Consider the following 16067-nt stretch of genomic DNA (forward strand, 5'->3'; position numbering starts at 1 on the left):
TCATTAAAGGCCCCAGGTGGAGCTGGAGCCCTGACTGGGGAGGCAAGGGCAGGGGTGGCTGAAAGGCCAGGGAGCTGCTCATATAATGGCGCCTTTAATGTTTGGATTCTGGAGTCAGAAGTTCATGCTCTGTGAGTCCTCAGTCAGGTTACTTAACCTCCCCAGGGGCTCAGCTTCCTCATCTGGAAAATGGGGATAAGGCTAGTACCTGTCTCACAGGTGAGGAGGGCAGAATGAGATGCTGCTGCTCAGAGCCCTGGGAACAGTGCTGGGCATGTGGTTCATATCCATTCATGACATGACTCTGAGACCCCTGGGAATGAGGGCTCACTGTGGGGGAAGCTCCTGAGAGCTGGGAGGAAGGCCCTCACTTTCTCAGAGATAGAAAAAGAGGCTCACAGTGGCCCTGGGTCCCCTCCCTCAGTCCTCGTACCTGTCAGCACGGCCATCTGCTCCCCAAGCCTCCAGGAAAAGGGGACAAAAAAGGGATTGAAGACTGACTTCCAGTGTGGAGGGATGGAAAGCAGGAAGAGCTGATGCCCTGCTGGCCACTGACCACCTGCAGCAGGGATGGCCAGTGTCCACCAAAGATTCCTGCTCCCTTCCCAGGGGAGAATTATTACTTGGATGTGACTGCCAGGCAGGGCCTGGCCCATAACCTCCTCCTAGTGCTCTGATAACCCATGCTCTCTTTTCCCTTCTGCAGTGACCTTGGAGCCACAACATGGAAGGGGCCTGGGTCCCAGAATCATCATGTGGAAGGCTGTCACTCAACATCTACATGGGTTGACTATATGAATTTGAATTTGTATTGTCTCAAGCCACTGAGATAGGGTGTAGCTGTTTAGGATAGACAGTTCCTTTAACTAATACAGAAATACGTACTGGAAGTGGGGTGCCTTGCACGCCCACTGAGCTGACTGGGAACCTCATGAGGTCAGGGCCATGTCTTATTCCTTCCTGTACCCCAGCACCTGGCTCAGAGCAGCCCCCACCCCAATTTCTGAATGACATATGAATGAATGTACAGAAGTCCCAGATTCTTCCCCAGGTCTGGCTGAAAGCTTGGGTCTCTTGCTGCTTCTTTCTGCCCACTTTTTCTCCCAGCTTCAAGGAAGAGAGAAAACTGAGGAATGTACATGGAGAGATGAAGAAAAAAGAAGAGTTACATGGGCTGAGCTGGGAGCTGAGGGCAGGGGGCTCACAGGTGAATAAACAAAAGAGAATAATGATGGTAATTTTTTTAGCACTTATTGTGTGCCAGGGACTATTCAAAGTGTGTTCCCTATTATGCATCATTTAATCCACACAACAGCCCTAATATGATCTTCCTCATTTTACAGGTGGGGAAACTGAGGCACACATCCGTGTAAGAAGAGGAGCCAGGCTTTAAGAATGAGGTCAGCAGCTGAGGGAGGGGGACACTGAGGCTTTAATAAAGGTGTTCCTGAAGAGGAGTGTGTTAACCAGCTATTTGTAAGATGGAACACATTTAAAACATAATACAACTCTTCACCCTTGAAAGACATCCTTCACTGGACCAATTCACATTGTGATTTTTTGGGTAAGATCAGTAATCACAATCAAATCAATATTTCATGGATTACACTGGTGCTCAAAGCTGGCCTGCTCAAAACTGAAAGGAAGGGGCACTGGGCCCAGAGGCTGGTCCTGGGGCCAGGTATGGACAGTCAGCCTCAGGGTGTGGAGGACCAGGGTACTTGGGGTGGGGGGCTCACCTGAGCGGGCATTGATCCGAAACTGGGCGGAGCCTTCCAAGGAGTAGATGATGGACTCCTGGCCGTACTCCCGGGAGCGGTCCAGGTCCGTGGCATTCAGGAACAGCACCGTGGCTCCTTCAGGGGGAAAAAGGTGGGGGCAGGGGGTGCTGCTCACCCTGGGCCCCTGGCTTCAAGGCCCCAGCCCTGGGAGCAGCATTTGCGCTGGCCCAAGAGGAGGACATGGGACCCTCCCAGTGACCAGCTCTCAGGGAGGTGGAAGGCCTGCCTATTGCGACATCCCAGGGATGAGGGCGGCTCAATCATCGCTCTTGGAGCTGAGATCGCTGGGCTGGGCGGGGACAAGGCTCATGAGAGGCTTAGGGATGGACTGGGCCCTCTGGTATCTTCCTGTTTCCTTGGCCCCTGCCTGGCTGGCCACTATATTAAATACACTCAGATTGGCTGTCACTTGGAGTCAAAAGACATGAAGTTCCATATTAAATTATTCTACATTTACTGTATTCAATTTCAGTCTAGTTTGATCTCGTTCAGGGGAATTTATAAGGGTTTTTATTTTCTCTTTAATGTTCAGTTAAGGCCTTCACTTTTATTTCCAGTTCCGTGAAATCCTGACTCAAGGTATCAGCTTTTCCAGCCACCCTGTCCAGACCCTGAGAGCAGCTTGTCCTGAAGCTGTGCCCACCAGGGCTTCTGGCTCCAGCCCCTCCTGCCACCCAACTGCCAGCTCTGGCCAAGTGGCGAGGAGATCTGGTGCACAGGTTCTTGGAATCTTCACACCCAGACTGGACCCCTCAGGGCCTCGGCAGGCACCTTCACCTGCCTGAGCATCACTTCCTCCCCTGGGACCGGGTCTAAAGATACCCTCTAACTTGTGAATTTGCTGCTGGGATCCTGAGGGATAAAGCATGGAGGCCACAGGTTGAGCCCCACAGGGAGTTCCACTGGGCTGCAGGGCTGCTGGTGACCATCCAGCGGATGAATCAGCAGTCCCGAGAGGCAAGGGGCCAGGCAGGCCATTGTGGCCCTGTGGCCCTGGGGCCTCAAATATGACCCTCAGGCCTGCCTTGAGCAGGAGGACGGGCACATGAGCCCTAACACACCCCTGAAGAGAATTAAGTGCCATAGTGTAGGCTTCTCCTTGACAGAGTACCCAGGGATGGGGGTGTAGTGCTGGAGGCGGCTCTTTAGCAGTGACATTCTCCAGGGGATCCCTGACTAGGACAGGGAGGGTAGGCTGGGTGCCACCCAGCACCCACCCAGCTCATTGTCAGGTGCCAGAGTGGTACCCAGAGGTTCTCTTTAGAAGGCCTCGTGGTGCCAGGAAAGACCAGTTCTGACTCCAACATCCTGACTCCACCACCCCTGGCTCCACCACCCCTGACTCCACCACCCCTGGCTCCACCACCCCTGACTCCACCATCCCTGACTCCACCATCTCTGACTCCACCACCCCTGGCTCCACCACCCCTGACTCCACCACCCCTGGCTCCACCACCCCTGACTCTACCACCTCTGACTCCACCACCCCTGGCTCCACCATCCCTGACTCCTCCACCCCTGGCTCCACTACCCCTGGCTCCACCACCCCTGACTCCACCACCCCTGGCTCCACCACCCCTGACTCCACCATCCCTGACTCCACCATCCCTGACTCCACCACCTCTTACTCCACCACCCCTGGCTCCACCATCCCTGACTCCACTACCCCGACTCCACCATCCCTGACTCCACTACACCTGGCTCCACCATCCCTTATTTCACCATCCCTGGCTCTACCATCCCTGGCTCCAGCGTCTCTAACTCCAATGTCCCTGACTCCACCATCCATGACTCCAGCATCTCTGACTCTACTGTCCCTGATTCTAGCCTTCCCGTCTCCTTCAGCCACTGCAGCAGTTCCTGACATGGGCGTTTTCTTTGTTAGGATCATCTGCTCTGAGGGTAAGGGCAAAGCTGCCAGCCTGCCCCAAGGGCAGAACAGATCCCCTGGAACCTGAGTGTGGAGCTGGTGGTGCTGGGTCTGCAAGCTGAGCCCTGCAACCTGAGCCTGGCCCAGAGATTAGCCTCTCAATCGCATCCTCACACAGGAACACATGCCCCGCTCTAAGGCCACCCCTCTGAAATCATGGCCCCTGGGACCTGCCTCACAGTGCTATAGTCTCAGAGCCCTCTGCGCACTTGAGACTGTTTAATCAAGATTGCTTAATTAATCATGGATCATTATTCTTTCCCCACTAGACTATAGTTAGAGGAGAGCAGGAACCAAGTGCCCAGCACAGCACCTGCATATAGTAGGTGCTCTGTAACTAGCTGTTAGCTGGCAGGTAACTAGATGTTTCCAAAGGCTCCCCGTTTTGTCAAGGAGTTTGGCTGGGGAAAGAGAAGGCCATGGACCTCCCAGAATTTGTGTGCAGAGCTGGGGTCTGCACATCCTGGGTGCCGTGACTGCTGGCTGCCTACCTTGATGTGCCCCCCACCCCCTACCTGAGCCTGTACCTGCCATGATGTTCTCCACCACGGAGACGAAGTAGGCGGGCTTGCTGAAGGTGGGAGGGTTGTCATTCTCATCCTGGAAGGAAAACAGACAGGTTGCAGGAGCCAGGGAGGCAGGTGGGCTGGCCAGATGTCTAAGGTGGGCACCAAGGAGTCAGGCTAGGCCTGCCTGGCCCTAAAGAGCTCTGGCCTCTCCGTATAACCAGAGCCAGGTGAGGTGTCAGCAGCGAGTCAGGTAACCCTCTGGCAGGCTACGGTTCTAGGAGGTAGGATCAGCCTTGGGGAAACATGCAGGCCTCAGGAAGGGATGGGGAGGCCCAGGAAGAGGGAGTGTGCCGGCAGCAGCTGGGACTGCCAACAGCTGCCAGCTCCCCAGGCTCCCCGCTGGTCCTCCAGCTGAGCCCCAAGCTCACTCCAGCACTCACACCCCCAGCTCCCATGCTGGGGATGCCCACTTGGACCCCTGCGTAGGTCCACCAGGATGATGACAAAAGCTTCTAGGACTCTCCTCAAAGATACCGAAGTATGCGGTGGCAGGTCAGGGTCAGGTGGTTCCCAGAGCCCAAACTCTGGCCCTGGGCTGGCTGCTGGCAGGCACAGCTAGATTCCTCCTCGCACACAAGAACAACGGCTCTTCCAGCCCCTGGGCCACCCCTGGCCCAGAGCCCCACCCCTGTCAGTTCTAAAGCAATATCTCTTCCAGCCCAGCCTTCGCCAGTAGCCAGAGGACGGTGCTTGGCTGAGGGGCTGAGCCTGGTAGGGTAGGGTGGGCAACTTCTGCCTCTTCCTCCGCACCCCCCAACTCCTCCACACCACGGCCCTTCCTCTTCAATTAGAAGAGACTTTCCTGCTCTTTAATACTCTTATCCTCACCAACCACTCTTGCAATCCCCCAACAAGAATTCCTCCCTGCTTCCCTCTTGGAGGAAGCCTCCCTAGCCCACTTGGCTCGTGACCTTCTCCCCTTTCCCAAGAGTCCAGTGCAGAGCTCAGGAGTCAGGCTGAGTCCCGGCACCGTTGGGCAGTCTTTATGCTACAGTCTTTGGCAGTTCCTGTTTGTTTGCTAGTGCAAATAGGAGTTCCATGAGAGGGCCTGGCTTCTCATGGAACTGAGAGCTCTTAGAGAGAAAGGATCCTGTATGAAGCCCCCTTTGCTGGAGTCACTGCTGACAGAGCAGCCATGAAAGATGGGGGCATGCTATCTGGCTGCACATCCCTTGGGATGTCAGAGAATCTCAGCCTGCTAAGATTGTGGGTGCCCAGAAAGGAGTGATCCTCTCTTTCTCCAATCCGCCCTTGGCTCTGGATGGCACCCTGGCTCACGCTGACCTGCCCCTCTCCCCAGATACCCAGCAGTCTTAGGATTCCCCTGATGTCCAATGCTCCAGCTGTGTGCCTGGGCATCTCCCCTGTCCCTGATGCGGGTGCGAGTGCCCCATATACTTATACATTTAAGCTTCTGCTTGGCTGCACGAAACGGTGTGGAGAATGTCAGTGACAGAGCATGAGGCAGAAACTTATTAGCGGTGATATTACCCCGGATCTTGGCGCTGCATTCGCTATTAGTTCTAATTCAGCGGCTCGCTCTACAAAAGCTTATTGTCCCCTAATGGGAAATCTACAAACCGAGTTTGACTTCTTTATTAAAAACCAACAAGCAGTGGATGAAAAAGAATCACCTGGCCCCTCCGGCCCCTCCTCCTCCTGGAGCCCTGTGGTTTCCATCTGCCTCTCCCCACCCCCAACCTGTGCAGGAAATGCTGCCATCAACGATTTCATTGCTGCTGGGTTTTAAAATTCCAACTGGGAGAAAATCCTTTTGGTGGAGGGAGGAGGCCGCTTAGCTGAGTGACAGCTACTTAAAAACCAGCCACATGCAAAATCAGCCTGAAGGCGGTGACCTTTTCAAGTGTGGTCCTCAGACACAAGTGACTGTGCCATCCAGAGGCCCTGCTTGAGAGACAATGTTCACTCATAGCCAAAGTGGCACCTGTCTTTGTTGCCAGACTCTCTGGCTGCCCGAGGGCCAGGGTGGACTCGGAAGGGAAGTGCAGGGCCCCTGCTGGTCCCTGGGATGGCTTTGAGGGAATTTGAAAATGGGGCCCCTTCTACTAGGCCACTGTGGTTTCATGCCAGGGCACACCCTGGCTTGCCAAGTACAAAGTGAGGTGGATTCTTACCCCCAGTCACCTCCTCTGTGGTCCCAGGGAGGGAGGCTGCGGGTCACACTTTTATTTGCGGGACAAAAAGTGAGTTCAGTCCCTTCACCTTCCTCTCTCTGCGTGCTCCGGCCCCTTTGAGGGGGGCTGAGGCACAACAACGAGATGCTCCAGTCCCTGCCTTAGCTGAGCTACAGGTTGGGACGGGTCTGGGGTTTGGAGCAGAGCTCAGGTTTCAAAATCTCATGAGGGCGGGTCTCTGAAGGCCTTGCTCCTCAAAGTGTTGTCCCCTGACCAGAAGCATCCACATCACCTGGGAGCTGTGTGAGAGGACACGCAGAATCCCAGCCCTGCCTCAGACCCACTAAATATGAATCTGCCTTTTAATGAAATCCCCAGGGAATTCCAGGGCCCAGGGAACTTTGAGAAGCACTGATCTCAGTTACATGTGGATAGGGATGACCAAGGTTCCAGGCCTGTGGCTGTGGTGGAAAGCATGTCAACATAGGAGTCATTCAGGTCAGGGTTCAAGTCTCAGCTCTGCCAGTAAGGAAGAAAGGCACTGGTGAGCCTGGGTCTTCCCTGAGACTCAGCCTCCCCATCAGTAAAGTGGGACTGAAAGGGGCTGGGTCATGTGAAAGGACCTGGCACGGTGCTGGAGCTCAGCACATTTTAGTTTCCATTTCGCTACTTAGGCCTGTCCAGCCCCAGGCTAGCCAGAACACTTAACTTATTTCCCTAGACCTCCCTTACTCTTACCTCTCCAGCATCCACTCCCCAAAGCCTGAACGGCTCCCTCTCTGCCTCAGCCCACTCACGGGAATTCCCATTTGCACTAGCGACAGGCTGGGGCATGGGTGCGGCTGCTGCTATGCATGGCTGTCTTATCGCTGTAATGACAGCCAACATTCCAGGTGCCAGGTGCCACCTGCACAATCTCATTTCAGCCTCACAAAAATATCATGAGGCAGGTACCACGATTACCACCATTTTGCAGATGAGGAAGTTGTTTCAGAGACCCAGGTCACACAGCAAGAGAGCAGCAGAGCAGGTTTCAAACCCATGTGCCTCCACAGCCACACCCCTCTTTCCACAGCCACACCCCTCTTTCCACTTGGTGTCTCCTTGGGGTGTGGAGCAGGCTGCACATTCACCTTCCTGTCCTACTGGGGGCCCAGCACAGAATTCACTGCCTCCTTGTGCAGAGCAGCATCCTGGCTGGTTGAAAGCGATGGGTGGGTTGGTCAGGGTTGTGAGTGCAGCTACGATTAGAGGAAGCTTGGGGGCTATGGTCAAGTCTGGCAAACTAAAGCCAGGTTTGGGTGATGTGGTCAGGGTCGGGCCATGGGGTAAAGAGTGCCAGCCCATGGTCATGACTGCTGGGGAATGCATTCTCGTTTCCTACCCTCGGTGTTTCTAGGTGGGAGGTTACAGGTTCAAGTCAGGCCGTTTATTTTTGTTTTGTTTTGTTTTGTTTTGTTTTGTTTTGTTTTTTGAGATGGGGTTTTGCTCTTGTTGCCCAGGCTGAAGTGCAATGGTGCCATCTCAGCTCACTGCAACCTCCGCCTCTTGGGTTCAAATGATTCTCCTGCCTCAGCCTCCTGAGTAGCTGGGATTACAGGCACCTGCCATGATGCCCGGCTAATTTTTGTATTTTTAGCAGAGATGGAGTTTCACCATGTTGGCCAGGCTAGTCTCAAGCTCCTGACCTCGTGATCCACCTGCCTCAGCCTCCCAGGGTGCTGGGATTACCGCGCCCGGCCCAGGTTGGTTTTAAGGTTTCTGAAGATTTCCTGGTCCCTGTCCTCCTTCCCCCAACACTCCCTGAAGTCTGAGGTGCCAGGCATAAGGACTCCAGAAGCCAGGCCCCAACTCTCTGCCCTTTCCTTTGCTATCCTGGTTCTGTGTAGCCTCATCCTCCTGGCCACCCCTAAATTCTGCTCCCACATGCCCAACTGGAAGGCTGTCCAGTCAGGCATCACTTTGACTTTCCCATCACTTCCAGCTCCATCCTATTCAGCAAGCAAATAGGGTCCCTGGCCCAGACAATGGCCTTCCCGCTTCGGGGCTGGCCCTGGAGCTTCAGCCTCGGGTTGAGAAGACAGAGCTTGTTAAGGCCGGGTGTGGGCAGTGGCAGAGGCTGCTGGTGAAGCTGGCTGTGACAGGAAGGCTCTCCAGCATGTTTGCTCCAGGGTGAGATTTTCCTGAGCTTATGTGAAATCACAGCGCATCTCCGAACCTGACAATCTGATCTAATCCTCCCGGAGCCAATAATGCACTAACTCTTCCATCAACACGCGTTCGCTGTCTCCCACAGACGGGGAGGGGAGCAGGCGGTGCGTGCACAGGTGTGTATGGGGAGGTCTCCATGAGGAGGGGCCCATTGGTCCCGCTGTCATACCACGCTCTGCATCCCCATGTGGCATGGGGCAAATGAACCAGCGTGGAGATGGATTCAGCAACTGATAATTTCAGACACAGAAAGCACTAAGGCGTGCTTGATATTCATGTCAGAGAAACTGTGGCTTGGTTTCAGACCGCTTTAGATCTTCGGAGGCGTGGAAAAGGGAAGAAAAAAAGAGGAAGAGCAGGATAGAGAGAGAGAGAGAAGGGAGATGACCTTCCGGTCATTCTTCTGTTCTTCACAGAATGCAGCCATAAATGAAGGAAGCCCAGGACGTTTCCTCCTTGCTTGACTCCCAGCTCCTGTTCCCCTCCGAGGGTGTTCTGGGGCCCACAATGAAGTCAGCGCACACAACGTGTCTCTTCCTGAGTACCAGGGCCCTGGGCCTTCCCTGGCCAAGCGGGGAGGCAGTGAAGTTGTTGCAGCAGTGGAGAGGCTTGCTAAGGGCAGGCTTTGGGACAGACGGCTGGGTAACTCCCCAAGGTGCAGGGACAGCCAAGGAGGTGGGGGCCACAGTCCTACACTACTGGGTTCACAGGAAGCACTCACCATCCCTTACACTGGAAGGGCAAGGCCAGTGGCCCTGGGTACTTACAAACACCTCGATGGTGACAGGGACGGTGCTGTTGAGAGGGGGGTTGCCAGCATCCTTGGCCATGACCATCAGATAAATCAGCCCATTGGATATCTGTTCATAATCCAGGGGGCGACTGACGCTGATCACTGCAATGACAGGAACAGGCCAGATCCCTCTGTAAGCAGACTTGAGATGCCCATCCAGCCAGGGGACCCCTTTGGGCAGAGAAGGTATGGCTGGCATGGCCTGGGCCAGCTCTGGCTTGTTTTCTGAACACCTGGAGCCTCAACATCTCGACTGAGGTTTCCTGACTGCCTGAAATGTGCCAGACCCTGTGCTGAGCCCACCAGGTGATAGCTGGTTTGGTGGTAATGTAAGCCCCACTTTTACAGATGAAGAAACCAAGCTCAGAGATGTTCAGTAACTTGCCCAAGGTCACACAGCTCTCAACTTAAAAGAGTGGGGAGATGAGCCCAGGTTTGGCTGAATCTAGAACCCAGGCTCTTTCTTAGTAGGTGCTCCTGTCTGCTTGTCTGTCCATCTGTCTGTCTGTCTCACTCACTCATCTGGCACTTTATGGATTTTTCCCCATCAGTCTGGAAGCTGCTTGAAGGACAGGGTCATATCTTGGGCCCTCTAGCCCTCCCTGTCACTACTCCTCTCTCCAGGTAAGCACAGAGTTCCCCAGTTGTTGCCCAGCACCGGGGATGCCAGGGAGGACCAGGCAGTGGGGTGCAGAAGGCAGGACCCTCCTCAGTCTCCTCTAGCCCTATTTCTCTAATCTTCTTCCCTCCTTTCTCCTTTATTTATTTTTATCAAAAAAAATTTCTTTGTAGAAGCAGAGTCTGGCCGTGTTGCCTAGGCTGGTCTCGAACTTCTGCTTCAAGCAATCCTCCCGCCTCGGCCTCCCCAAGTGCTAGGATTACAGGCGTGAGCCACTGCCCCCGGCGTCTCTCTCTCTTCTCTTCCCTCCATTTCCTCCCCACTTTATGCTATGGACTCTTCATGCCCATCCAGTCACCTACTCTGGGCACTGTTTAGACCCTACGGGGAGGTACTCGGGGTTAGGTGCTGCAGACCTTACCTTCAACAGAACTCTGTTCAGAGGTGGGCGAAGAACCCTCATGCCAAAGGCAGACCCAGGCTGAGAGGCAGGATTTGCAGGGAGCTAAGATAGATGCCTGTGCCCTGAAATATCCCTACCACTGCACATGCCTGAAATCTCTCCATTAGTACTTGTTTGTGCTAAGCCATTGATTCTTAACTGGGGAGGGAAGGCATATTGGCTTGGGAGTGGGGGGTATGGGAGGTCTTAGAAGGCATTACAACAATATTAAATTACAACTTTCTATTTGGAAAAGGGAAACAAGATTATTGCTTTAGTAATATAAAATCTAAGGGGGATTCTTCTAGTTGAGAGGAGGGTCAGGTATGGGGCAGGCAGAAGCATGGAACTTTTAAGTTTTTGAAAGAGGGATGGGCCAGGCACGGTGGCTCACACCTGTAATCCCAGCACTTTGGGAGGCTGAGGCGGGAGGACGGCTTGAGGGCAGGAGTTCAAGACCAGCCTGGCCAACATTAGCAAAACCCCATCTCTACTAAAAATACAAAAATTAGCTGGGCGTGGTGGCACGACTATAATCCCAGCTACTCGGGAGGCTGAGGCTGGAGAATCGTATGAACCCAGAAGGCGGAGGTTGCAATGAGCCGAGATCGAGCCACTGCACTCCAGCCTGGGCGACAGAGTAAAACTCTGTCTCAAAAAAAAAAAAAAAAAAAAAAAAAAAAAAAAAAAAAAAAAAGAAAGACAGAGGGATATAGATTTCATAGAGAATGCAATTTCTTTTCTTTCTTTTTTTTTTTGAGACGGAGTCTTGCTCTGTCACCCAGGCTGGAGTACAGTGGTGCAACCTGGGCTCACTGCAACCTCCGCCTCCCAGGTTCAAGTGATTCTCCTGCCTCAGCCTCCCGAGGATCTGGGATTACAGGTGCACACCACCACGCCTGGCCAATTTTTGTATTTTTAGTAGAGACAGGGTTTCACCATGTTGGCCAGGCTGGTCTCGAACTCCTGACCTCAATTGATCTGCCAACCTCGGCCTCCCAAAGTGCTGGGATTACAGACGTGAGCCACTGTGCTGGTCAGAACTGCAATTTCTACAGTGGCATTTCTCTGAACTGAACTAACTGTGGGGCAGTGGGAGGAATGAGCAGTGGACCCAGAGTCATTCAACGCACATTGATCCCTTCTGCCCTGGGGGCACCTAACCCAGGCTCCAGGAATCAGAAAAGCTTCCCAAAGGAGGAGGTGTTAAATGAGCCCTTAAAGCTAGCCAGGGGCTACACACTGGACAGCCTCCGAGGCGGGACCAAGGGGCAAGGAGGAAGGGCTTTCCTGGCAGAAGGAACACACTCTGCAAAGACATGGGGGTGAACACTAGTAAGGGGAGACAGTGTCAAAGTGTTCAAAGAGGCTGGACTCTGGTGGAGCAAGGGCTGCTGAGAGCTGAGGCTCGCAACGCAACCAAGGACCAGACCACACAGGGACTTGGTGCCAAGCTCAGCAGCTTTGCAGGGTGAGCTCAGGCAAGTTGCTCCCTGTCTCTGGGCCTCAGCTGCCTCATCTGAAAAACAAAGTAGTCTCTCTTGGGATCTTGGAGCTTGAGGTTGCTGCTGCTATTTCCTACCAGGGCTCTAGGGATGGGGATCCACAGCAGGCAGCAGGGCATGGTGCAGAGTGCCTGGCCCCACAGGGCCGCCCAAAGAGTAGGGATGCTTGGCTAACGAGCTTCCATCCCACAGACCTGCCTGCAGCCTTGGTAAGAAACAGAGAACCCCAGAGATTCTGTTAACATCACACTTCTGGCTTGATTGCAGGGCTGGCCATGGCCTAAGAACCAGAGACAGATCCTGCTGATGAGGGACACAGATATTGACCCTGCTGAAGGGCGACTCAGGCCACATCCCGCTCCAGCCCCAGGTGCTTGCAGCAGCTTCCTGCGTAGCCCAGAGTGTCAGGGAGACAAGGGGTGCCCGCCCCACCCCCACAAGGGAGGTGTGAGTGCAGAGAACCCCCCAGCCCTCCTCCTGGCTGGGCCCCGAGTTCTGCCCTACACCTACCTCCATAGCCCTCGTACAGGCTGATGTCGAAGTAGCTGCCAAAGGCAGATGCGCTGACAATGCTGTAGGTGATCTGGTTGTTGGGAGGGGAGTCTTCATCTGTTGCCTGGAAGAAGTGGGAAGACAAGGGCCATAAGCCTGCAGGAGGCTGGGGGCCAGAAGAGGGTGGGCAGCTGGGAGGGAGGGGAAGACTGGCCCTGCTCACAGCTCCTTTTTTGGGTGATCCAGCCCTGGGTCTTGTCCTGGCCCAGGACCCCAGGAGGCACCCCTTGTGCTTCAACTGGAGGTCGCACTCTGGCTCCCAGCAGACGCCCTGCTCCCCTCCATGTGCTGGGTGTGGAGGCAGCCTGAGGAATCTAGAGGGCAGGTGAGGCCCAGGAATAATGCAGAGGCCCGGCCTTCCCAGAGGCTGAGACAGAATTACCTCCCACCCCCAACCCCAGCTGGAACACCCCCACCTGCAGATGCCCTCCCTGACTCCCAGAGCCGGTTAGAGCCCTAGGGTTGCATACCCCATTGGTCCCCTTACACCCAGTGGTAATTTCTTATCTAATTTCTGCCTCCCTCGCTTAGACCGTCAGCTTCATGTGAGCAGGAACCTTGTTTCTTGATTGCTGCTGCATACCTACAGGCCAACCCAGTGTTTGGCCACAGTGGGTGTCTAATCCATGCTTGTTGCATGAAAGCAAGGAGGAAAGAAGGCACCTGGAGTGGGGCCAGGGATCCCTCTTCCCCTTCACTGTCTTCTCTGGGAGCTGAATTAATAAGCTTCTTTCCAGGTCGTCCCTCACTCTAGAGCCTCCAGTGGTCCCCACCACTCGGGGTACACCTGGAGCTGAGCAGGGAGGGCAGGGCAGGACAGGGTTGTACGGGGGGCCATGGCCAGGCTGGGCGGGCACATGGTTTGTTCTTCTCGGTATCCCCGGTTCTCACCCTTCCAGCCTTGCCTTCATCCCTGCCCGCTTCAGAAACAAGTTCCAAATGGAGGCTCTGGGTCCCATCTCTTGGGGTAGACAGCATGGGGAAGAGGGGACATTTAAAAGTCTCTGGTTAAAGGTCACTGAAGCCTAGTGGGGGACTCGCTGCAGGAAGCACTTGGAAAATAGCATTCTGGGACTAGACCTGGCTCTGCTACCCGACTATGTCTTCGTGGGCAAGCCTCTCCCCTCCAGGTTCCCCTTCTGTAAAATGGGGTTGCACTCCATGGTCTCTGCAGCTCCTCCCAGCTTCAGCACTTCCTGATTCTAGTCAGTCATTAAAGGGCTTGGAGGGGGTCCTGACACAAGGAACTGCTCCCCGCTCAATGCCCTTGCCAAGGGAGATGGCAGCAGATGGGTCGGGGGTGGGATCTTTTGCTAAATTCTGACCTAATATTAAGCTGAGACAGACACTGTATAAAGCCCCACTTGGTACCAAGAATATGAGGTGTTGCTCAGAGAAGGCTCAACACAGACCAAGAATTTGACTCTCAAATCTGTGCGGTATTCTTTGTGGATGGAAGGTCAGCCCCTCTTGCAGTGGGTTCCCTAAGGGGTTGGTCAAGAAGAAAGCACAGGCTGGGCATGGTGGCTCAAACCTGTAGTCCCAGCTGCTAAGGAGGCAGAGACAGGAGAATTGCTTGAGCCCAGGAGTTTGGGGCTGCAATGAACTCTGATTGTACCACTGCACTCCAGCCTGGGTGAAAGAGTGAGACCCTGTCTCATAAAAACAAAAAACAAAAAAGAAGCAAGCAAGCAAGTACAGGGGGAAGGGTAAGATGAATGGCAGGAGTGCAGGGCTCCCTGGCACCTTACCCGGAGCCGCACCAGCTGTGTGACAGAAGGCTCATTCTCCCGCAGAGCACCCATGTAGGCATCCTTCTGGAAGGTGGGCACGTTGTCGTTGACATCCAACACATTGATCCTGACCCGGCCTGTGGTCTCCTTGCCGCCCCCGTCCCGGGCAATGATCGTCAGGGTGAAGCGCTGGATGAGCTCATAGTCCAGCCTGGCAATCAGCATGATGAGTCCCGTGTCCTTGTCCAGCGAGAACCTGTGCCAGGCCAAGAGGATGGAGAGAAGGAACACCGTGGTTTAAAACAGGCTTGTTGATGGGGCCGGCATTTCCCAGCCTGTCCTTGCCCAGAGTGACTAACAGAAATAAATGAAGTCTGAAATCTGCCTTCCCTTTCACCTGCCTTGAGAAGAGCTGCTATTTCTAAAGGGGGTGGGTAGGTGGCGGGGATCAGGATCACACGAGGTGAGCAGGAGGAGTCGCCTGATTTAAGCAAGGAGGAAACCCAGGCAGAACAAACCTTCTGCTATGAACAGGAGTTTCTACCTACTGCAGATATTTAGATGCTGGAGAACTGTGAGGGTAAAAACGTGTGCCATCCCAGATCGTTTTGCACCAGAATGCTAGGAATGGGCAGAAAGCAGCTGGTGAAGGGCAAGGTGGTTGGTCCTCTTTTGGGAGCTGCCCTTTGACTTTGAGGAAATGAGCCTTGAGTGGGAGGCTGGTAGACATCTCCCAGGTAGCAGAAAGGTCCGGCAAGACAACCCCTCCAACTACCTCATCTAAATGTCCCCTCAGGAGCCTCATCTGAGCTGTCAGTTGACATCTGTGTGCTCTGACCACAGCTGCCAGCCACCAAGCCTGGAAGGTTCTGGCTCAGAGTGAGGAAAGTCTCAGGCCCAGAAGATGGGAAGAGGTGAGACCATCCAAAATGACCAGGATAAGGCCACGTGAACACGGGTCCCTTGGGGAAAGGGCTCCCTGTGCATTCAGCCATGCTGGTGCCTTCCTCCCATTTGAGGCCCCCATCACTGAGTGACAGAGAATGGCCAGATGCCCCTAACAATCTCCCTGTCTCTTGTTTTTTGAGATAGGGTTTCACTCTGTCTCCCAGGCTGGAGTACAGTGGCACAATCTCAGCTCATTGCAATCTCTGCCTCCCAGGTTCAAACTAGTCTCCTGCCTCAGCCTCCCAAGTAGCTGGGACTACAGGCGCCTGCCACCACACCTGGCTAATTTTTGTATTTTTAGTAGAGATGGAGTTTCATCATGTTGGCCAGGCTGGTCTCGAACTCCTGACCTCAGGTGATCCACCCGCCTCAGCCTCCCAAAGTGCTGGGATTACAGGCATGAGCCACTGCAACCAGCTCCTTCCCCATCTTTTCTTCATCCTTCCCACGGATAGCTGGGGCCAGTCATTCAAGCTGACACCCACCGCCTCACTCATTCTACCGGGCTTCCCAGTGCATCAGACACGTGGCCTTTGAGTATGTTAAAAGTGAGAGGGGGCCGGGCGAAGTGGCTCATGCCTGTAATCCCAGCACTTGAGAGGCTGAGGTGGGTGGATCACCTGAGGTCAGGAGTTTGAGACCAGCCTGGCCAACGTGGTGAAACCCCATCTGTACTAAAAACACAAAAATTAGCCAGGTGTGGTGGTGGGTGCCTGTAATCCCAGCTACTCAGGAGGCTGAGGCAGGAGAATTGCTTGAACCTAGGAGGCGGAGGTTGCAGTTTGAGCTGAGATTGCACCATTGCACTACAGCCTGGGCAACAGAGGGAGACTCTGTTTCAAAAAAAAA

General features: G+C 54.3%; 1 protein-coding gene across 1 annotated transcript in view; it reads right to left on the minus strand.

Moving 5' to 3' along the window:
* Positions 1-16067, minus strand: part of CDH23 (cadherin related 23) — a 459756-nt gene that overhangs the window by 122863 nt on the left and 320826 nt on the right. The window contains exons 15-19 of the mRNA XM_054522498.2: positions 14289-14526; positions 12496-12601; positions 9394-9521; positions 4239-4311; positions 1740-1856 (exon numbers count right to left, since the gene is read on the minus strand). Of these exons, the coding sequence (XP_054378473.2) occupies positions 1740-1856; positions 4239-4311; positions 9394-9521; positions 12496-12601; positions 14289-14526 (662 nt within the window). The remainder of the gene's footprint in view (positions 1-1739; positions 1857-4238; positions 4312-9393; positions 9522-12495; positions 12602-14288; positions 14527-16067) is intronic.

The sequence above is a fragment of the Pongo abelii genome, chromosome 8 (genome assembly GCF_028885655.2).
Source record: "Pongo abelii isolate AG06213 chromosome 8, NHGRI_mPonAbe1-v2.0_pri, whole genome shotgun sequence".
In the NCBI taxonomy this organism is placed as follows: Eukaryota; Metazoa; Chordata; class Mammalia; order Primates; family Hominidae; genus Pongo; species Pongo abelii.